Source organism: Petaurus breviceps, unplaced genomic scaffold, assembly GCF_028583685.1.
Source record: "Petaurus breviceps papuanus isolate PSGF00001 unplaced genomic scaffold, PetGlider_PUasm1.0 151, whole genome shotgun sequence".
NCBI lineage: Eukaryota > Metazoa > Chordata > Mammalia > Diprotodontia > Petauridae > Petaurus > Petaurus breviceps.
The window spans coordinates 14,860,267-14,884,806 of NW_027185712.1; the positions used below are offsets into that span (position 1 = coordinate 14,860,267).

The window sequence follows — 24,540 nt, forward strand, 5'->3', positions numbered from 1 at the left end:
TCTTCTGGTAACTACATTGGCCAGGGAGACTAGAACTGATTAGGATGACAACAGAGATGATCTATAAAGGAAATTAGTGTAAGCACAGCAGCAATAATAAGCACTATGTATATTATGTGTGGGGGCCGCTAGGTGGTGCCATAGTGCACAGAGCACCAGGCCTGGAGGCAGGAAGACTCTTCTTCCTGAGTTCAAATCTGCCCTCAGTCACTTACTAGCTGTGTGACCCTGGGCAAGTCACTTAATCCAGTTTGCATCAGTTTCCTCATCTGTAAAATGAGCTAGAGACAGAAAAACGTCAAAACAACAACTCTCTCCCTATTCCTCATGGAAAATTGGTTAGGCTTGCTCTGTTTATTCCTAGAAGGCAGAATTAAGAATGCTGGGTAGAAGTCACACACAAGCTTGGCATGATGCCTGGCACATTTTGTTGTTGTTGAGTCCTTTTTCTGTCATGTCTGACTCTCCGTGACCCTGTTTAGGGTTTTTCTTGGCAAAGCTACTTGAGTGATTTGCCATTTCCTTCTCCAGCTCATTTAACAGATGAGGAAATTGAGACAAACAGGATGAAGTGACTTGCCCAGGGTCACATAATCTAAACTCAGGTCTTCCTGACTCTAAGCCTGATCCTCACTGAGCCACCTTAGCAGCCCAAATGGCACATAGTAAACACTTAATAAATATTGGTAGATTGAGTGACAAGCAGATTTTGTTACAATATATAACACTTCCTAACACTTAAGCTATTCAAAAATGGAATGAGTTGTTTTGGGAGGACATCATGAGCTCCTGATCACTGGAGGGGGTCTCCAAGTATAGGCTGGACAAATGCTGGGGATTCCTTCTCTGGGTCAGAGGTGGACTAGATCTGTGGCATCAAACTCAAACAGAAATGGGGGCTGCCAAGCTGTACACGAGGATCCCTGTGGGTTTCATGTTGACTTAGAAAACTGTGCATGCTTTAATGCGTGTGTGTATGTGCATACATATACATATATATACATATACACATACATATTTATTTGTTAATACATCAACATACTAAAATCAGATACAAACTACATTTTGTTCTGGTCCCTGTTCAGGCCACACTCCAGAGTGCTGTGGGCCACCATGTGTCTGACACCTCTGGACTAGATGACCTCTGAAGTCCTTTCCATCTCTGGGATCCTGAAAGACACACTGATTGGCTGCCTGGCAGGGTGCCTCTGACAAGCATTTTCAGATCTCATTTTCTTTCTGTCACCGCATCTGTTTCCTGGCAACCTGCCTGCCATTGGGCAGGTGAATGGAGAAGAAGTGACAGGAAGGGCCATTTCAATTCCACCCAGGCAACAGAAAACAGATGCAGAAACACTCAGCAGTCAGTTACCAGGGGAGTAACAAGATAAGGCTAAAAATGCCCCTCGATTCCTGGGGAGACAGAAGAGAGGCAGACACTGAAGAAATCGATGCAGAGACCTCCAAGGTGTTCACTATTTCTTTTCCTGAGGAGACCAACAAGACTATGGGGAAATGTATAGTCACTTAAAAAGGGAAGGGTTGTTTATATACTAAAAAGGGATGAGCCTAACTGTGCTTAAGCCTGTAGGTCAAAACCCAGGGAAAGGGGTGAGTACTCCAGGGCCCCCTACAAGTCCTCAATCTTCATATAAATGTAGAACTGGAAGGGAACTTAGCAGTCTTCTAGCCCAACTTCCTACATGTTACATGTTGAAGTGAATTGACTAAAGTCACACAGGTAACTTTTGTCAGAACCAGAACTCATGCCCAGGTCTTCTGATTTTAAGCTCAACTCTCTTCCCTCTGTGCCATACTCTCCCTTTTGTTTTTAAATTGCTAGTTGTACACTCCTTGACTTCCTCATCACTTTAGCACTGAGTTTTAAATGGCAATTTAAGTATAATTTTATTATGGGCCATAAGCAATAAGAAACACAAACACATTTTTAAATCCCAAATCACATAATAAAAAAAAACGTGATACTGATATATTGACATGTCAATGGTGTTCAGACTTTTATTAAATTGTTTAAGAAATTAGTGTTCCTTAGGTAACTGAAATTTCACTAGACAAGACAAATTTTATGCTGGGCATTAAAACCAGTCTCCCACTGTGCTTAATTATTAAATTAATTAGTAAATAAATATTTATTAAGCACTTATTACTACTTCCTAAGCACAACGCTAAGTGCTGGGGATACAAAGACATATATGTAGTAATTGCCCCTGCAATCAAGAAACATATAGTCTATTGGAGGAGAAAATGGGTACACATATGTACAAAATATGTGGGAAAAAAATACAAGGTAATTTTTTTTGAGGAAGCATTAGTGGCTGTGGGATTCGGCAAAGGCCTCCTGTAAGAAGTAGCATTTTCGCTAAACTTTGAAGAAAACTAGAGATTCTAAAAGGCTGAGGTAAGGTGGAAAGGCATTTGCCTATGCAAAGGTAGGGGGAGAGGACATGGGGAGTTGCATGTAATGCATAGAAGAGAGCATATTGGACTGAAGAATATGTGGAGGAGAGTACCAGTTTGTGAATCCCAGAATTATTTAAAAATAAAACTGTGCTCTACATATTATAGTGTGTTATTTTATGTGCTATTTTAATATTTTGGAGGGAGCCCCTTGTGACAGTGTTGCCCCAGGCAGCCACCTGTTCTGAATCTGCCTGTGGCAGAAAATGAAATCAAAAATAAGAACAAACTTCCTAATAATTGGAGCTATCTCAAATTAGAATGAGTTGCCTTTATAGGTAGAAAATTTCCTCTTGTTGCAAGGTTTCAGGTGGACAGAGGTTGATCAATTGTCAGGGATGTGGGAGCGGAGCTTCATGCTTTAGGTGGGAATTGGACTAGTTGACTTGCAGTCCCTTTCAAGACCCCTCTACGACTCCCTCTGTGTTGCAAGGGCCATCCTGTCATTCCGCTAGTAAGAGAAAGGAAAAGGGTTTGAGGGGTACCACTCTATATTCTGGGTAATTAGAGAAGATGTAGCATTTCTAGAGAAGAGAGAAGAAATACTGCAGGAAGGTAGGCAAACAAAACATTTTGAGGTGGGAGGCGGCCAACAGCCAGAGAATCCACACCAAATGTGGACAGGTAGGTGAAAACAAAAATAAGGAAGAAGAGACAACACCTCCCCCCAACCCAGCACAACTTGGGCTCCATAAAAAGTGTGAGGACTTTCTCAGAAAGGGTAGTTGCAGAAATCTTAAGGAAGCTCCAGGCTACACAGAACACCACTAAAGTTGATGACCTACACATTGACACATGGGAATAATCTCTCTACTGGTCTCAGAAAGAAGAGATGTATTGTGATGTTTGAAAACTCCCTACTTAGAAGCAAATGGAAGTAAATACATATTAACCTAAAAGTAAATACATGTTTAATGCGATATAAAGTAAAAGAAGCAAAATGGAAGTAAATACATATTAACCTAATATAACCAGTTGGTGGGTATGCTTTCTTCCATGGGTGTGTAGCCAAGATAGGACAAAGAACAGACCAAGAATCATTAAACCAGCTGACCAGTTCCCTTCTGCTGATTCATATAAAAACAAATGACAGTCAGAAGGAACCTGGATTGTATCTCTAGACACTTTACAGTTCTAGAAAAGAAAGTCAAGGATTTGGGAGCATAAGTCATATTGTCATCTGTTATCCTAGTTGAAGTTTGTTCCTTGTGAAGAGAAAGGAATAAATAGGAAAATGAATGACTGGCTACATAGATTGTATCAACGAAAATGATTTGGTTTCTGGGACACAGCCCAGGATTCAAGAACAAAGGGTCCTTAGAAGGGACATAGTGCTCTTCACAGAAACAGCAGATAATGTGTTTGGCAGGAGACCGGCCAACCTGACCAAGGAATCTTCAAAATGAAATTCTACTGGGAAGGAGCAAAAGACCCAGATAAATTTGGATAATGTGGAAGACAACTTTTATGAGACAGAAAGAGCAGAGTGGAGAAGCTTCTCAGTAATTCTCAGGAGACAAATAATAGAGACTCAGACTCAGATTGGGAATGACAGCAACAGACATGGCTGATTATATAAAATTGTGTGAAATAGAGGTAACCAATAAAGGGATCTCAGGACTTGGTAGGACTGGGTTCTTGTCTGAAATGTGCCAATGGAAAGGTGTTTTTTATATACACACACACAGGTGTGATAGAAATGAAGGAGAAGGAGAAACTCATATACAGAAGAGGCAAAGCTGAGAAGTATAGAGAGAACATCTGAGTTAGACTGAAAGGAGAGAGAAAACGAAGAGTTATTCTGAATATATACTCTATACAGATTGCTCTGTCAGGTGGAGGGCACAGAATTTTAGGCCTGAATCCAGGTCACTTAGGTCAGAAGTGTTAAAGGCAAACTACAGGCCACATGCTGCCTACAACAAAATGGATAAAAAAAATACAAGAAAGCATAAATGTCACATTTTAAAATTCAGACAATGTGCAATTTTAATTGAAGCTTGATTGAAGACTGTTTCCTTATGGATCACCTTCCCTGACAATTAGTTAAATTAAACTACTATATGATTTAATGAAAAGAACATTGGACTTAGAGTCAGGAAAAACTTGGGTTTGAATCCTACCCTCAGCACTTACTTGTTGCATGAACATAGGCAAGGCATTTAACCTCTGTGAGACTTGGTTTCTTGATGTGTAAAGGGGTACAATAACATCTATAGCATCTACCAGCGGTAGATTGTGAGTGAAATGAGATAATGCTAGGGATGGAAGAAATTTTTTAAAGTTTAAAGACTTATGTGAATGTGAGCTATTATTATTGTTATTATTATTTATTACCATTGATTTTCCTAGCAAGTTATTTATGAGGTCATAGGGCTTGATGCAATTAGTACACTGCCGTATGCAAACAGGAGCATTTGGATACCCTGATCCTCAAAAGAAGATCTTTCCTTATTTGAACTCTCCAAATTTACAGACACTCTGGAAAAATCTTATGTAAAAATGTCTTCCCTTTTGACATATTGCTTGACGTCAATACTGAGGAGATAGCAAGAAAAAGTTTTATTTGTAGGTTCATCTCTCACAGTCTTGTACAATTTGAATATAGAAATAGGATATATCTAATAAGTAACACAATGTCCAGCACCTAGCCAAGAGTCTTACAACTCAGACATTTGAGAATACTATTACGTAGGAAGGCTACACAATGGTTAGAGCACTGGACTGCGACAGGAAGACCTGAGTTTGAATCCAACTACCCTCAGACACTAACTAGCTGTGTGACTCTACCCAAGTCACAACCCCTCTCTCCTCAGTTTCCTTATTAATAAAAAATGGGGATAATGATATCTTATATCATAGGATTATCAAATGAGATAAAATCTGTACAGTACCTTGCAAACCTGGAAGATCTACAGAAATGCTAGCCATTATTATTCAGTTTTCTAGATTATCCAGTGGTAACTCTATTGAACCAAAGAAGAAAATGTATGGTCAAACTCATTTGTCACAACAACTTATTAATAACAGGTGGGAGCTCATGAGATAAAATTGGCAGGGACTACAATTAAGTATCTCACTAAGAAGCAAATGTTATTGACTGTCTTATGATCTGGCCTTCACTGTTTATTTCAGCTCCAGAGAAGGACAACTTAGCTGTGCCAAACATTTTCATTTCCTCTTTCAAGTTATTTTGACTCTTGGTGTTATTGAACTTGAGTCTCACCAGATACACATTTGGAATGGTTAAGACATTAATGACTAAGGGCTTCCCATACTAGTTTTGCCATAAGATACTTAGCACTTGAAATTATCAATAGAAAACATAAATCTATTCCAAGGAGCCTGGAAGAATGGAATATCTCTGAGACAAAGAGGTATATGGGAAATTCTGAATCAGAATAGAAGACATTCAGCTTATTCTGAGAGGCAGCATTGTGTCAGTGACTGAACTCTGGCCTTGCGTTGGCAGACTTAGGTTTTAATCTAGCTCTGTGACCACAGGAAAATCAATTAAGCCATCAGAGCCTCAATTTCTTCATCTGATCCCTCCTCACTTCAGCCTGTAAACTGCCTTGTGCATATTTTGTATTGGTTTATCTACACACATGTAGTTTTCATTCAATGGACTATAAGCCTGATGAATGTTTGTTCAATGAGAATTAATCTGTAAAAAGGCAATACTAATATTTGGACTAATTACCCCACAGGGTTGTGAGGACAGCATTCTTTGCCAACCTTAAACAACTCTCTAGGTAAATGTTAATTCTTATTTCTTCTGATGAAAAGCAGCTGTATATGATGGATAGTTTTTGGTATGTGCATAATTTCCTGCTTCATGGTTCTCATAGCATCAATGTTTTCTCCCAAAACTGCTATTCTGATCATATGGGACAAGAGGGTTTTTGGGCACCTAACTGAAGAGATATGAGAGTGACGTTTAGGGACAATGTTTACTACAAATTTGGGACATTGTTGGACTTTGGGAAGAAAGATTATAAAAGTATAAATATTTGTGAATAATGGAAAAAGGTGATTTAACAGAGCTATAGAATCTGAGAGTTGGAAGGGACTAGGAATGCCAGCTGTAGACAACCAACAAGTGGTTAACTGGCCATACTTGCCGGCACAAGGCCAAGAGATGGAGCATGCGTACTAGGCGAGCAAAGAGACCAATATGGTTGGATTTCAAAGTGTGTGGAGGGGAGTAATGGGTATGAAAAGCTGGGAAGGTAGGAAGGGGCAAGGCTGTGGAGTTTTAAATGAAAAATAAAAGAGATATGATTTTTGAAGCAATAGAGAGTCACTGGATCTTACTGAGTAGGTGGTAACATGTTCATAGGCTTTAGGAAAATCATTTGGGCAGCTGTGTGGAGGACAGATTGAAGTGAGGGAAGATTTGATGTAGCAAGACCAATCAGGAAGCTATTATAATAGTCAAGGAGAGGGAACATGAAGGCCTGAATGAGGGTGATATCTATGGAAGTAGAGAGAAGGAGGGATGTGGAAGTAGAAATGACAAGATCTGGCTACAAATCAAATGTATAGGATGAGTTAGACTCAGCAATTAAGCCAAACATTTATGCCAAGGTTGCAAACCTGGATGACTGAGAAGTTGATGGTATCCTCAACAGTAATGGAGGAGTATGGGGGAGCCATACTTTTTTCTGTTTTTATTTTCTCATGCCATTTCTACCTCCTCAATAAATATTTTTTTAATTGTAATACTGACTTCCAATGTAGTGATTCCACTGTTCTTAATAATGAAAAATCTGCTATCTTTCTGCTGTTTGTTGCTCCACTTCAAGTTTTATCTTTAAATGCCTTTGTGATGGCTTATCTTTGTTGAAGCTCTTGCCATGCTTTCTTTAAACTGATTATGGTCTCCATATATTTGTTTTCTGAGATGATACTACTCACAATCTTCTGAGATAATTTCCCAAAAGATTTTATAGATTAGTTTCTATTCAAAACTGATGTTGTCCTTGGTTGAATCTCTCTATTTGGCAAGTAACTTAAGTCATGGAAGAATACAGTGCTGGTAGGTTACTAGCTAACTAAAATTATTATAATCTGTATCTATGTCCTTTTCTCACCTATATATTTCATTTCTTTCTATCAGTAAATTGAATACAAAATTGGTTAGATTGGGTTTTTAATTATCAAATTTTTTCTCATGTTTATTTTCTTTTTGTATAAATTTTGATACTTGCTCTAACAAATCAGAGATGTAACCATACACAGACAGCTGATTTGGGAATAAGTCCCATATCAATGATGAGTCATGAATCATTTGTTATCTTTTAAACTATAATTGATTTCATCTTTTTCAAGTAAGGATATTTAGTGATTACTATGAGAAGTATCTTCCTAATTCATTCCTCAGAGTATTCATGACACATGTTTTTGGCATCTCATTTTCAAATGTATTTTTTTTTACCATCCTCACCTTTTGCCAACTTTGCACTGAAATAACTGAATATCAAAACATATATTGATCCAATTGGAAGGAACTATGGAATTATTTGTAGAATTTCTTGACTTGTCCATCTTCCACAACAGATATTAGGTCACATGCTACAATGACTTCCATGTTAGGGTTTGTTCAAATACTTACCATAAGCACTAAATAGTCCCTGAAATGATGTTTCCTATTGCATAGTAAATCTAACATCTTATTTATCTCAGAGATCATGCAAGTCATCCTTCTATTTAGTTGCAACTATCTTATCTCTTGTGGTTTCATTTTTAGCAAAAATGTCAAGACTGGTATGAATTAGCTCCTTCCCTTCAGTGGTCATTGAATGAGGATCACACTAGAGATCTATTAGCAATTTGACAATGACACTTTTAATGACCATTTTTTTGATCTCATTCAATTAGTTTTTAATTTGCAGAGCAGTACCATCATGTAGCCCTCACTCTCTCTCTCTCTTGTTTATAAAACCTTAACAGACTGTTTGTTGCATTCTTTGCTATTCCACTATATTAGTTTCCATGTCAAGAAATGAAGCCAGTCGGGCAGGACCTGTTCTCTTTTTTTACTTTTTGTAGGAGCAGTTGGGCTAAAGTGACTTGCCCAAGGTCACACAGCTGGTTTTTGTGTTAAGTATCTGAGACCATATTTAAACTCAGGTCCTCCTGACTCCAGGGCCGGTGCTCTACTCACCGTGCCACCTAGCCTCCCCAAAGGACCTGTTCTTGATGAAACTCTGATTGTTGCTTTCTTTTCTAAATGGTCAAAAATCACCTCTCAAATATTATGTTCTATAATTTTTTTCCAAGAACAAAGGTCAAAACAATTAGCCTGCAATTCACAGACTGCCCTTTTTCCTGATGCAATCTAGGCAGATGAGGCTCCTTTCCCCAGAAGGAGAAGGGAAAGAAACAGAAACAGCCAGAAAGACTGATTAAACCACAATAAATATAGCCCCTGATAACCTTTTACTTAGCTCCTCCATTATTGGCATTTGGGGTCTGTTCATCCAAGACAGGTATATTTGAATAAGGTTAAAGTTCCCCTTGCCTTTCTGGGTAAAAACATGACCCTAACTTGAACTAGCAGAGTCATCTGGAATCTGCTAGCAGAGACCATTTCCTATGGTGTAGAAGGGCTGAAATCAGCACAGCAACAATAAAAACAACTAACATATCTATATTGTTTTAAGGATTACAAAGTTTTAAAGATTTCTGAGAAAAACTCCTGAGCTGGTAGATGAAATAACCATAATAGCAAAATCAATTATGCCCAGGAGTACTGAAGAACACTCCTAGAGTGGTGTTACCAGATTATGTTAATCTGAGGAACCTCTCAAGCTAATAACCAGCCATTTAATCTACTTTAAAATAGTTGATTAAACAACTCAAAACAACTCTGACATTTTGTTGCAGTCTTAGAAATTGGCAATAATGACAAAATATGGAACTAGTCAATGTTGGAGGGACTGTGGTGGAGCTGTGAATTAGTCTAAAGCAATTAGAAATTATACTATAAAAAATGACTAAAATGTTCACGCCTAGTGACCCAGGCATGTACTTCAGGAGATAAGAAACAGAAGGAAAGAAAAGTTCCATAAACATCAAAATATTCATATTATTTTTTTGAAGTAGAAAAGAACTAGAAATAAAATAGATTGCATTGACTGGGATTGACTGGGGAATGCCTAAACCAATTGTAGTACTCGAATGGAATGGAATTACTGTGTGTATAGGAAATGAAGAATGTGAGAAATTTTGAGACGCATAGTGAACACTATATCATGCATGCAGAGGGAAGTAAGAAGAACCAGAAAAACAATACATATGTGACTATAACACTACATAGAAACAACAAAAACAAGCTATGTAATTATAATGAATAAGCTTGACCTTGAATAGGAGTTGACAAAAAAGCAGACAACTCCCTCTTTGTAGGGAGATGAAGCCTATGGGTATAGAAGACTATATTAACAAAGACATCCCAACTCTCTGTCTCTTTCTCATTATTGAGCAGGAATCAAGGAGAGGGAGAGAGAGAGAGTAGTCAGAATTGAAGGATATGTAAAAGCAAAATATATCAATAAAATCAAAGCTTTAAAAATAGCTGATTGAATCACACAGGACCAAAAAAGACATTGAAGCTTACTTGCCACCAGAATTGTTAAGAATCTGTCCTGAGGTGTGTGCCAAATCTTTTTAAACCTGTTATTATAACTTTACCAATTGGGCAGTTAAGTGATGCAGTGCCCAGAATTAGGCTGACTCATCTTCTTGAATTAAAATCCAACCTCAGACATTTACTAATTGTGTGACTCTGGGCAAGTCTCTTATCTCTGCCTCAGTTTCCTCACCTATAAAATGAGCTGGAGAAGAAAATGGCAAACCCTTCTAGTATCTTTGCCAAGAAAATAACAAAAGGGGTCATGAAGACTCAGACACGACTTAAATGACTGAATAACAACAACATGGTCTCTTTAGTATAAATATCACACACATATTATATATATATATATTATATATTTCACTCTTATCATTAAAAGAGGAAAATAATTTTATTATTTTTTTGCCCCAATTACAGATCCATTAATCTGTTGGGCATTCTTTCTAAATTCTTTAATGGCTTTCTTCTTGAGAAACTGCAGGAATGAGTTTTTCAAATGAAATCTTTCATGAGGAGTAAGCAATTTTCAGAAAAATACAGTTTAGTGATTCCTGGTTATCGCTGTTGGAATAGTTAATCTGTCTCATCAAGAATACAGCTAAGAGCAATTTAAGATGATTTGCAGCATTCATCAACCTATCATCAGTCTTTGATTAAACAAACAGGGACTGTCTTTGGGCCAAACCATATAACAGAATGCCAGTACTATTTTCCTCATGTCTGGTATCTAAAACATGTGGCTTTCACTTTAACAACTGAAAGTATCTGCTCTATGGGCACTTGTTCACAAACCCACTTGAGAACTGTTTAGTAAGGACAGCACATATGTGAAAACCAGTCTAATGGGCATGTGAACAGCTGAATCTTCTAGATGAAGCTCAATTCATCAAATAGATATTAAGTACCTTCTGTACTGCTGAATCATCAGAAATCAAAATGCTTCAATTATATTGTTTTTCCCTACACAAGTTCACTGAATGAGAATTTAATGTTATTCTCTCAGATATCATAGAAGATTAATACATGAATTCTGTCTTCCAACAATCTTTATATGCTTTTCTTGTCGGATCACAGATTTAGAGTTGTAAGCAACCTTAGAGGTCATCCAGTCTTACCTCCCCATTTTAAAGATAGGAAACTGAGACCCAGAAAAATTAAATGACTTGCCACATGGCCCAGAGATAGTAAGAGTCAAGACCTGGAATTAAAACCCAGGAGTTCTGATACCAAATCCGATTCTCTTTCCACTACACTACTCTGCCAAAAATGAGGGAGAAGACATTGTCCATTATGCTGTCCAACTCTTGCATAAAGACTTGTAAGTTCTTACCTAAGTTAAATTCCAGAAAAAAAAAGTCTCAGAGAAATCTGGATGATTTCTTTTGTTACAATGAAAGTTCTACGTTCCAAGAGTTTTTATTTTTTTACCTACCTTCTAGAAAACTTGAAACCAAATTGAGTAGCAATTATTAGCAAGTATCTTCTCACAGGTAACTCATAAAATCTATTCTTTCTCAAGTAATTCAGACATTCCCTTCTCCAACATACACTTATAGAAATGGGTTTCTCTTTAGATGATTTGTCTCTAATCCCTTTTTATACCTAATTATTAATTTTTACATTAATAATTCTCCCTCAATCCTTACTAAAATAGGCTAGATATAATTCCTACATGAATATTATAAAAGTGAAAAGTAGTTTTAAAAAAAAACTAATAAAATCTTAGGGTACAACAAAAGCAGTATAATGTCCAGATCATGGGAATTAATTATCTCACAATAAACAGAGTCACTTAGACCTTATCCTGTAAATAGGACTGTCTATTGTAAATGTGGTTAATTCTCAATGCCATGTTGCAAAAAGGACCTTTACAGGCTAGATTACCTGAGGAGGGTGGCCAATATATAGAAAGATCTAGAAACCATCTTATTTGCAGAATAATTATGACTTAAAGATGGAGAAATCTAAGGTGGGACAAGATCTCTGTCTGCAATGATTAGAAGAATTTTCATATAGGAAGAGGAACAGACTTGTTCTGCACTGTTACAAAAGAAAGAATTGGGACCTGCAGGTGCTCTACCCTAATAGATACTAAAGGGAAATTCAACTGCATAGAAGTAAAGACTTTGTAGCAAGTATAGCAGCTCCCTAAAGGATTAAAAGAGACATGAGTAACATCCCTGGAGGTGTTCAAGCACATAGTCAATGAGCATATGTTGTGTTGCTTGGAAGTTGCTTTCAGCAACACGGCATACTGGGAAAAGTTAGGATTTGGGGACCAGAAAACCCATGTTTGACCCAATAGCTGGATTAAACAAAAAATTTGGGACAGAAAAGCAAGAAAAACTGGAAACTGGAGAGTTTGTGGAGAAGAGAAAGTGGCTTCTGAGTGATACAGGGGCCATCTAGAGGGACCAGACTCAGAAATGCCAAGAAAAGCTTCCTTCTCTCCAACTTCCCAAACCAGGTAATGGAATTTTGTCCTTTTAACATCTTAATTAATTTTAATTCTGGAAAAACTCAAGCCATATCATTTACACATGAAAATATATTTTTGCTCTTTAGGACCAAATACTTCTTGCACTTTAGTTACAAAAAATGTGACTTACATACATCTGGATATCTAATTAACAACAAAGTCCAACATTCAATATTAGACATCTTTTTTTTCCTTATTACTATCTGGATTATCTGAAGCTATGTAAACAAAGTCTTTAGGCATACACAAATAAGTAAAAAGCAATTTAACAAAACTACCAGTCACACAATTTATTAGATATGTTCAGATGCAACATATGAGCATATGGATATGATACCAGTTATGATATCACAGTCATACCAATTTTAAAAACTAAGTTGAGCAATATATGTAGTATTCATGATATAAATGATATTCACTTTTATTTTATCAACTTCAGTTTAATTTCTGTGAGACGGGCTTTCTAATCCTGAAAGATATCAATATAACTGTTACCTTTAGTATGTCAACTGCGAGGACAGGCACAGCTACATTTGTATCTTTAGAATAACTCCCATGAGAATAGGATTGAAGAACGATGCCACAATTTCAAAGCTGTGCCTATTTCTTTGACTAATGTGAACTGGTTAAGAGCTTCCATGACTATGAATTCAACAGCATATGATTATTTAATGATAACAGGATGAAAAATCAAAGATGAAAATCTTTTATATGTGTAGGGCAGGGTAAGTGAAGAGTAGGAAATTAAAAGAGATCTGTGGCATAGAGAAAGGAGCCCCAGGGCAGGAGATCAGGCTCTTCTTTCTTTGTGTGACTAGGTAAGCTGCTAAATTTCTCTAACAGTCAGTTTTCTCATCACTAAAATGAGGGCACCTATTGGGTGTGATGATAGAGTTCTTATTCAGGTACAGGTTGGACTACATGGTCTCTGAGGTTCTGAGATACTGTCATGAGGTGATCTCTGAGGTCCTTCTGGTGCTAATGAGCTAAGAACGCTATCAAAAGAATAAACAATGTACTGCTATGCTTCAGAAATGGTATGAAACTGCATGGAACATGGAAGAAGGAAGTGCTTGGAGTTTTATGGGGTAGTTCAGCTGGTTGTAGAGCAAGGGGATGATGTTATCAGAGTTTTAAGTTGGAGCCTCATTTGGGCTGGAGATATAAACACACTGTGACATTGAATTCAGGGCTGCTTTTTGGGAAAATGCTTGCTGCTGGCCCCAGGAAGACCAATTACTTATGAACAGACTAGGGCAAATGTCTCTCTGTATCTTCAATAGTAACTTGAGTAACATCACAATTATGACTGGATAGCAAGTACAATGGCTGATGAAGTATGCTGATTAAGAAGGTCTCTGGTTAAAGAAGATATGATTGTAAGGCATATAGTGGGGGTTGGAGTTGTTTTTGTTATTATTATTATTATTGGTGTAGTTATTTTTCAGTTATGTCAGACTTCATGATCCCATTTAGGGTTTGTAATGGTAATGGAAATTTGAAGATCTTCTCTGTCCTTTAATAGGTCTAAGGGAATTTGAAGATCTTCCTTGACCCCGAGTAGGCCAAATATAATAACATGGAGCCTATGGAGGAGTTTGCTGAAGTGTGGAGCAGAGCCCACAGAAAACTGGGAGCCAGAGCAGCTAGTACGGTAGGAGAGAGAGGACTCAAGCAAGCAGAGAGCTAGGCTTGTGGGTGTTTGTTTGTGGGAAGGCTAAAGGATGGTGTGGCTCGGTGTTATGGTGTATTAACTTCTTTGTTGCTATGATGGATTTGATTTTCTGGTGTTGGGTTTTGGTTTTTTGGCTTCTGAACAAGTGTTTTGCTTCTGTTTTCTATATGGAGAGTCTGTTATATTTTACAATTCAGAACTGTGCTGGCATATTCATAGTCTCCATCAGTGCTGTGAATATTGTGTTGGCACTACAGGGTTTTCTTGGCAAAGATACTGGAGTGGTTTGCCATTTTCTTCTCCAGCTCATTTTACAGATGAGGAAACTGAGGTAAACAGGGTTAAGAGACTTGCTCAGCGTCACACTGCTAGTAAATGTCTGAGGCCACATTTGAACTCACAAAGATGAGTCTTCCTGACTTCAGGCCCAGACCTTTGTGCATGATGGCGCCACCTAGTTGCCATTATTATTGTTGTTATTGCTAAGAATAATAATAAACAATATGTTATCTCATTTGGTCCTCACAACAACTCTGGCAGGTCCATTTTACAGAGGAGGTAAATGAAGCTGAAAAAGGTTAAGTGACTTGTCCCAGGCTATCTAGCTTATAACCTTCTGAGACAGGATTTGAACTCGGGTCTTCCTAAACCAGTCTAAAACTCTGTCTACTGTGTTCTATGTTCTTTTAAGAATGTTCAGGAATTTGTGACACACTTGAGCAAGGGGATTTCCTAAAGGCGCTTATATTCTGAACACCATTTATGGGATCTTCCTCTCTCCTTCCCCCCCTCTCAGCAAATATACTTTTAAAATATATGCCAGTAGGAGTTTTTTTTTGAGAGTTGGAAGGTGGGGTAGTAAAAAGATCATGTGCCATCCCTCAGTGACAACATATTTGGATAAAAAATGAAAAGTTCAGTTAATCATCCAGTTATTTGATATGCATGATACCAGATGTTTTCAGTAGTTGAAAGATTTGGATGATTCTGTTTTTCCTGATCTGATGGTGATGTATCTATTAGAAACATTCCATAAATTCCATTTTTTATTCATTTGACAGGGAGTTCTATTATAATAGACTAATAACAGTTCACATTTACGAAGGACATTAAGATTACAAAATGATTTCCTCATAACAGCTCTGTAAGGCAAGCAGCATAACTACTCTGGATTAGATAGAAGAAGGTCTGAGATAATCAGGAAACATGACTGACTAAAACTTGTAAGAGCATCTCCAATTTTGCTGCAGTGGCCATATAAATTCAGAGGCCCCCTGGAATTTGTTCTCAGTAGTTTCTTTGGTATCCCAATCCACCCCATTGTAATTCTATTCTGTCCTGGCCTCAAATACTCTTGCATTGAGGATAAAGAGAATAAACTGGATTTACGCCACTCAGCCAGTCAACAAACATTTATTAGCTGCTAATGGCAATATAAAGGAGGGCCAAAGTTATTTTAACTTCCAATAAACTCATTTAGCCTATGGAGGAAAGTTCAGATACTCCTGGAAATCAAAAATTACTCTCTTTAGGACATTAATTGTATTCAATACTGTTTTGATCTTCTGAAAATTCTTTTTTTTTTTTCTAGATTCAACATTCTATTTCCAGGAAATTTACTGTTTGTTCTCGACAAAACACCTTTTCAATTAACTCTGTTCTATGGGTAGATGGTGGGGTATGTGGGATAATAATAGGAAACTCAAATTTTTGACATCACTTCAAGTTTCAATAAGAAGTTACACAGGGGTGGCTAGGTGGCACAGTGAGTAGAGCACTGGCTCTGTAGTCAGGAGAACCTGAGTTCAAATTCAGCCTCAGACACTTAACACAAAAATTAGCCATGTGACCTTGGGCAAGTCACTTAACCCCAACTGCCCTCCAAAGAGCAAAAAAAAAAAAAAAGAGAGAGAGAGAGAGGTTACACAAAGTAAATATTTTATGTTTCCTCATAATAAATGTCTTCATATTTGCCCTACTATAGAACTGGTGTTCTCTGACTGCATGACCTCAGGGGATGGCCATCAAATGAATTGTAGCTGGCCAAGCTCAACTACAGGAAAATGTAGCTAAAACACAGAAGTATGAATATTAAGCATTGAATTGCGGGATGAAAGGTCATCTCGTACCCTGCCGATCTTGTCCTGACTATCGCTCTATGCTAGTCTACCAAGCTGCTGTGGGCCACTAATTTACCCTTTATATCCTGTTCATAGTTGACAATTAGGTAGTTATGTGATGTTGTGGATAGTGCCAGACCTGTGGTCAGGAAGAACTGAGTTCAAATTTGACCTCAGACATTTACTAATGGTTTTACCCTGGGGAGGTCACTTAACCCTGTTTGCCTCAGTTTATTCAGCTGTAAAGTGAGCTAGAGAAGGAAATGGCAAACCATTGCAGTATCTTTGCCACAAAAGACCCAAATGGGGTCATGAAGAGTCAGACATGACTGAATAACACATAGCTGAACATGATTTTTGCTTGTCTTAAATACTGCCATCTGACTAGGGTGGAATGGAGTAAGCAGCCTTTGGTCAGGCTCAAATAAGATACCTAGGTGTCACAGTGGACTTGACGTTGAGTCAGAAAGACTTGAGTTCAAATCCTGTCTCAAATACTTATAGCTACATGATGCTGGGCATGTAACTTAACTTGTGTCAGCTTCTGTTTTCCAATTTGGAAAATGGGAATAATAATAAAACCAATCTCAAAGGGCTGTTGTGAGGAACAAATGAAATACATAGTGTTTTTTGTTTTGTTTGTTTGTTTTTTTGGCTTTTGGAGGGCACCTGGGGTTAAGTAACTTGCCCAAGGTTACACGGTTAGTTTTTTTTGTGTGGGTGTTAAGTGTCTGAGGCCAGAACTGAACTCGGGTCCTCCAGACTCCAGGTCTAGCGCTTTACTCACTGCGCCACCTAGCAGCCCCAATATATAGTGTTTTGCAAAACTTAAAAGCACTATATAAATGTTAGCTACTATTACTGTTCATTCAGACTGCAAATTGAAAGAGTAGAATGAAACATTCCAGTGGAATTTCTTCAACTGGCTACTGACAAATGTACTTTTGTCCTAACCTAACTGTTGGCACCATTAAGACCAGGTGATAGAATGATGCTTCAAAACAGGGACTGGAACGTGTAGGTTTATGAAAGGACAATGAACCTGCTTCACATTCAATGCAATGGTATTTGAAAATTAGATCTTTAGGTAAATGGCCACAATTTCCAAAATTTCAGTCTCAGAGGAAGCTGCCAACATTTCTCTTAGTGTAGTGATCAGTGTCTATAGAACCATAGTCGTCTTAGATAGGACTAAGATACTTGGTTGTTACTGATTGTTGAAATGGTGTTTCCAGATACCTGCTCCTTATGCAGTCACAAAGACAAAGACAAATCAGATAAAATGAATCTCTTGATTACGTTCAATTCTGAGGTTCTATAGCCACTATTTGGCTTAAACGAAACCATATTTTATTACATTATATTTAGTAAACACTTCTAGACTTATGAATTTACTATCTCTGCTCTCTTTAGTTGGCTAACTTCAAACCATAATGTGCAATTAAACAAAACCGTGATAGTTACTTCAGTGTTAATTAACCATTCAATATACAGGGACCATGCTAGATGGCAAAAAGCAAGCAGGAAAACTGATTCTTAACATGCACTAGAAGTCATGAAAATAATTGGGAAATAAAGTTTGCAGTGTACAGCATGCAATCAAATTTCTCTAAAAACAGTAAAAAGTACACACAGGACTTCCCCAGGGAAATCCTGCCCATGTGTACACACATGCCACATGCTAGTGACATCTCTAAAAGCAAGGGAAAAAACTTTTAAACCATTTTTCTCTTTGCTGTTTGGTTTCTGTTTTTCTCTAGATCAACATTTTTTCCCTGTGCTATATTCAACTCATTTTAGCTTCAGTTAGAACAATTCAGCCTGCTTAGACAGTCCTGTTCTTGGCAATAAACGTTCCTTTTCTCCTAACAATGGCACAAGATGATGTTTATTATTATTCCATAATCCGTAATTATTTCTAGCTTCAGTATCAAATGTCAAAGTTATATCTTGCTCCAGACAGTGTTTTTCTTTCCAGATATCCTACATTACAACATATCATCAATAGTCAGCATAAACACAAGCAGCTACTAAGACACCAGAATGTAGCTGAGGAAAGGAAATGAAGGAAGACAGAGGCAGGTGGAAAAAATCTATGTGACAGGCTTCAATTTATCCCTATTAGGTATCTCAATATTATTTTGTACTGAAAAGATATGAACAGCAGGCTGTTGCTGCCCCAACAAAAGATTTAAGCTAAGGGAAGAAGATTATCATTGTCAGATGGCTCATTTCCCTGTATTCTTTCTTGCACTCACCTTCGACAGGCTGGGTAGTTGCCTGGGATGTTGAAGCTTCTTTGAGCTTCTCTTGGGACTGGAGAGGTGGTGGGCTAATGCACTTAGGACCTGGAGAGGATGGTGCAGCGGGAGCTCTCAAGTCTAAGCAGAGTTCAGTCCTGCCACGGCTTGTACTCCGACTTCTCAGCTCCTTCTCATACTCCTCGGTTGCCAACTGCTCCAAGTATTTGTATCTGAAAGTTAAATTCCAAAGGGTTTCCGTAAAAAGAAAGAGAAGGCTGTGGTTGCTGCTTGTTTATGGCTGAAACACCTGCAGAGTGAGCAGATTTCCTGATGCATGGACTACAGTGCAAAACTGACTGATGGGTCAGTCTGCCAGAACAGGACAGCAAAGCCAAGATGTTAATGATAAAGAAAAAACACACACCATTCATAATAGTTAAATAGGAAAAAAAAGACAGTATCACTCAGTCCCCTGATACTGCCTCTTTGGAAGCATCTGAATAAATAATCCAAACAACGCCCCCCCTCCCCCCTCAACACAGTGAAGGTTCTAAACAACAACTCTGAAAAGTACACAGATGGGGAAAAAGGAGGATGGCTCAGTGCAATGGCTTAAAAAAAAGTTCCCTAGAAAAATACCAATAGTGAGAGTTTGGATTGAGGCCTCTGAGTTTCTGAACCTGCTTCAATGCTAACAGCAATGTGCTGGAATTCACTTTGTTCCCTCAGTGTCTACAATGGAAACTTTTTTATATTCTAAAATATTTCTGAGCCGGACTCAGCCACCCAATAGCTTGGACCTGACGTCACATATAGTTGATTCATCAAAGTCAGTTTAAAAGAACAAAGATACATCTGTTTTGCATTTTAGGCAGGCAGAACTCACTGTTTATTAAGACCAGCTACCAATCGTATTCTTCATACTATGCTTTATAGAATCAGACCAAAATAACTTTGAAATATGTGCCTCTTCCAGATGTCTGCTAATTTTATCCACAATTATTTGCTAAGGAATAAATTGATGAATATAGCTGTAGCAGACTTAGGACTATCTTATCTACAATCAAACTCCTAAAGAGCATCTTTGAAACCTGTCTCCTTCCTTGACAATCTATGTGATCAGTAACCAATGACCAATGGATTATGATATTCTAACCCAAGGAGCCCTTCAAATTCCTGCACACTCTACCCTTGCTACATCCTAAATACACGTAGGATGAGGAAGTTGTTGCACATGTTAATAGAGTTTTTGGAAACCAATGCAAAGTTTAATATACATTCCTGTTTTCTTGCCTCAAAGGTTCTAGTAATTCTCTCACTTGTAATATCCTCTCCCCTGCTTGCCATCTAGTCAAATACCACTTAACTTTTTAGGCTCAGCTCCAGTTCATACCTTCATGGGGCATGGGGGTGGGGGAGACGAGAAGGTTTCTAAGAGCATGGCAACTGGAAGTAATTTCTCTCTCCACTGAAAGTCTCATAACTCTAAATAAAGGGACCCTCATTTGGCATTTATGATTTACTGCTTTGTATTGTTAGTTGTCTTTGAACATGTAAACAGCTTATATCTCTGTATTAACTGTATGCTCCTTAAGAATATGAGCCATATTTTATGGTTATTTGTAATGACCTCAGCACCTAGGACAGTGTCTGGCACACAGCAGACACCCAGTAAATGTTTGCTGCTGCTTGAAAATAAATGTGCCATAAAAAATATTAAGAAAAAGAAAATAAATGTGCCATAGTAATGCACTGTTGGTGGCCCAAACATTCTGGAAAGCAATATGGAATTATATGAAGAAAGTGATTAAAATGTCAGTACAATTCGACCAAGCAATTTTACTGCTAGGCATAGGCCCCAAGGAGGTAAAAGTTAAAAAGAAAAGTCACTATAGTATTTTATAATACCCTCTTTTTTAGTAGCAAAGAACTAGACACAAAACAGATAAGAATTGACTGGGGAATGGTTAAATTACATACATAGAATCTGGTGAAGTTTTTGCTTTTAACTATCTCTACTTGGAGAATAAGAAAATGGTACCTTCCTTGATGACAATTTTATTTTCCAGAAAGTCGGTAAAAGGCAATAAGGGTACCTGTTACTTTGGATTTATCTTCTAAGCAAGAAGGAAAAAGTGGTTGGGGATGAAGAAGAGACAAAAAAGGCAGTGATCAAATCATCTGAGAATTTATAATAGCCCTGAAAGTGACCAATCAGCATCAAAATATCTTTACCTTATACTTTAATATTTAAAAGCAAATCTCTAAAAGTTCAGAGGAAAGATGGCTAAAAACTAACAACTAATTCAAGGTAATTTTCTAAAGAACCCACTCTGTGTTAGGTGTTATGAATAGTGAACAATCAATCTGGTTGTAAAGTTTAGAATCTAATTGGTTGGCAAGATGAAACATACACAATTAAATATAAGCACAATAGAGTAAAATCAGAGATGACGCACACTAAGAAAATTTGAGGAGGAAGAGATCACTTTGGATTGGATCAGGTTAGATTTTATGGAGGAGGTGCGACCTGGGATGAACCTTGAAAAAAGAGTAATATTTCAACAGGTTGAGATGAGAAAGGCATGGAAAACTCTGCATGACTTCTAGAAGCTAGAAAAGTGCAAGATTAGACCAGGAAAAAAACTTACCTGGAATTCAGAGAATGAAAGAAAACTGAAAAAAAGTATATCAGAGCTAGAATGTGAAGGGTCATGGATAGTAGACTCATTGAAAAGTTTGGATTTTGTCTTATAGGGGATGGTGAACCATTGAAGGCTTCTGAGAGGGGGAAGATATGGCCAAACACATATTAGGACAGTTCTTTTGACAGCTGTGTGAAAAATGGATTGGAGAGAAGAGAGACTGATTAAGGATTTTTAATAGAATGAAAGTCTCAAAAGCAAAATTCTGATTTTATGATTGTAAACAAGCTGAATAAAGGGGGGAAACACTTGGAAGCATCTAAAGAAAGAAGTAAAGCTACCTAGAAAGTTTTATGATTAGGTTAGATTTGAGAAGACAAGAAATATAATAGGAAAAGCAGTTGAGTATAGACAGGGCACCACACTTACAGTGGAAAGACCACTGGCCTGAAGGACAGACTTGTATTCAAATCTGGTCTCTGCTACTTACTACTTGTGCAACCATGGGCATCTCACTTAAACTCTTTGGAATTCTGTTTCCTCATTTGTAAAATGTCTAAATATCCTCGATGGTCCTTTCCAACTCTAAACATATAATTCCTAAGTAGAAAAGATAGAAGAAGAGACATATAATAAAGGTTGAATACAAAGAACCATTTCGGACCAGTAATAATACGCTCAGAAAGACTAAAAAAAAAAAACAAAACCCAAATCTTCTGAGGAGGATCCTAACAAATGTTAAACATTTCCTTAACTCAAATTTAGGACTTTACATTTATCTCTATTACATCTGACCTGTCAAGATTTTTCTGGAACCTGTCATCCATTTTTTTTGGCCATTGAAGCTTTATCTCATGTGTAAACTTGATAAGTATAAGTACACATTTATCTGAGTCAATGATGAAAGTATTAAGCAGTATAGGGACACTCCCTTAGAGGTCTCTCCAAAATAACACAAACTCATTAATGACTGCCATTTGGGTTGAGTGTATTCTACCAGTTTGAAATTTACCTAATCCTAATTAAGCAATACATAGTAGGCATTTAATAAGTGTTTATTTAATTGAACTGAATTAGAGAACCTAATTATCTAAATCCCTATTTTATTTTATAAGGATTTACTAAAATCTAATCACTAACATAGCAGGAAAGAAAACTGAGATTTAAAAAAATACTCCAGGAGGCAGGAACAATGGATTAAGACCAATAAGGCAAAATTTACCATGGATAAATGTAAAGTACTGCTCTTAAATAACAACAACAAAAAATCATTTGCACAGTTATAGAATAAAATTGGGGAGGGGGGAGAAGATGTATATTTCCAGCAGTTCATTCATGAAAAAGACCTAAGTGTTTTAGCTGACTGTTAGTGAGATATGTTCAGTAAATATTTATTTAATGTAGCACCCCAGAATTTTATCAGGAATATCAAATCTAGAGATGACAAACTCCATTCTTTTCCCTTTCTTTGAAAATTGAGAAATTTACCCTATTTTAGTCCTGTAGATTTTCTCCTCTTCTCTATATTTTTCAAAGGTCTCTGACAATCCTAGTAGCCAATTCATTATCCTAGAATGAAAGTGATGTGAATTCATTAAAGGTAAATAGTTTTTCTCTTATTAGCTTCTTAGTTATTTTGGATTTTAATTACCTATTAGCCATTTTCCTGTCTTTTTCAGTCCAAGATCATTATTCTTGGCAGAGGAAAGCAAAATAAAAATTGAGTAGTTTTGCTTTCTTGCCATGATCTGATATCATTATTCCATCTATTCTGAAGAGTGGTCTAATTTGATCCTCATTTCTCCAATATGCAGGAAAAAACCCTGATAATTATCCTTGGCATTGTTCACTAATCTCAGATCATTCTAAGTTTTAGTGTTGACCATGCCATGCTTTAGGATTTGTGCTAGGCTACTTGCCCATGTTTCCATCTTTTGCGCCTTTAAAAAAAAGTCTAAATTGATCAGTGAGATTCCTATACATTTATATTGTTCCCTTAAAATGACTCCCCCTTTTTTCCCTCATATAAATTTTTTGTGCCTTTGTGTGTGTGTTCAGATTTTGACTCTCGAGAGTTTCCCGTCACTTCTAAGCTGACTTCTATGCAATTTTAGGTCCTAGGAACCTACTTATCTTTTCTGAGGACTCTGAAACTGTTTGAACTTGAGCAAGTTCAACAGAAGTGAGAGAGTGAGATAGGTGAAAGGTGAGAAGTTGTGGTCACATAGGATATTTTAGAGTTCAAAGTCTTAGAGGAAGAAAAACTCATAATAATGATGAAGTCCAAGGCATGGTAATGCTCATGGCTACACAGGGAGCTTTCCAAGTTGTTGATTTAAATAGAACATTCAGGCACTGTGGGTAACAGGAATTAGAATAAGAAATGTTCAGAAGATAGAAGGATGTATAATCATAAATAAGCAGAAAACAGCATGATTAAATGGTGACAGCAGTCAGAACAGTTTAAGTCAAAAATAAGATAAAGCTTCTGAGAAAGTCTAAGGAAAGTAAAAAGAGAAAAAGGAGCCACTTGTTGCATACTTTGCTTTGACTTCTTCTACCATATATAAAAAAAAAATCTTCAGATGGGTAAAGGTAGGAAAATTTTTTTTTAAGAATTTGACCCAGAGGAGCAGCTAGGTGGTGCAGTGAATAGAACAACCGCCCTGGAGTCAGGAGGACCTGAGTTCAAATGTGGCCTCAGACATTTAACACTTACTAGCTGTGTGACCTTGGGCAAGTCACTTAATCCCAACTGCCCTGCCTTTCTCTCTCCAAAAAAATAATAAAAAAAAAGAATTAGACCCAGAGTAGAAAAGAAAGACAGCGACAGAGCATCTAGCTTCTTTAAATGAGCTAAAATCTCCAGGCTCAGAAAAATTTGAACCCAGATACTACAAGAAATCATATATATGATCAAGGAACCACTGTCAATAATTTCTGAGAAATTGTGGAGACAGAATGAATTGCCAAAAGACTAGAAATGAGCAAATATTGCCCAAATTTTCAAAAGGGGGGAAAGGGGTTGAATGTAGAAATTACTGTGATGGCAGTCCCTAGGGGGAAAAATGTTTGAAAACTAGAAAAAGAAAGTCACTGAGATCTTTCATGAAATCAGTAAGAACAAGATACAACAAGATAGTTTTACTTACTCTTTTGTCCGCATTACTAAACTAGTAGCTTTGCTTTGGGTACAATACACCTGAATTTCAGAAAAGGAATTGACAAAGTACTTTTCAGGACATCCTAATAGACAAAATT

At 37.3% G+C, this 24,540-nt stretch overlaps 1 protein-coding gene across 7 annotated transcripts in view; it reads right to left on the reverse strand.

Annotated features, from left to right (window-relative positions):
- The window catches only part of FHOD3 (formin homology 2 domain containing 3), a 749,832-nt gene that overhangs the window by 90,893 nt on the left and 634,399 nt on the right, over nucleotides 1–24,540 (reverse strand). For all 7 annotated transcript variants that reach the window (XM_069075779.1, XM_069075767.1, XM_069075758.1 and 4 more), the window contains one exon: nucleotides 18,650–18,864. In XM_069075779.1, the coding sequence (XP_068931880.1) occupies nucleotides 18,650–18,864 (215 nt within the window). The remainder of the gene's footprint in view (nucleotides 1–18,649; nucleotides 18,865–24,540) is intronic.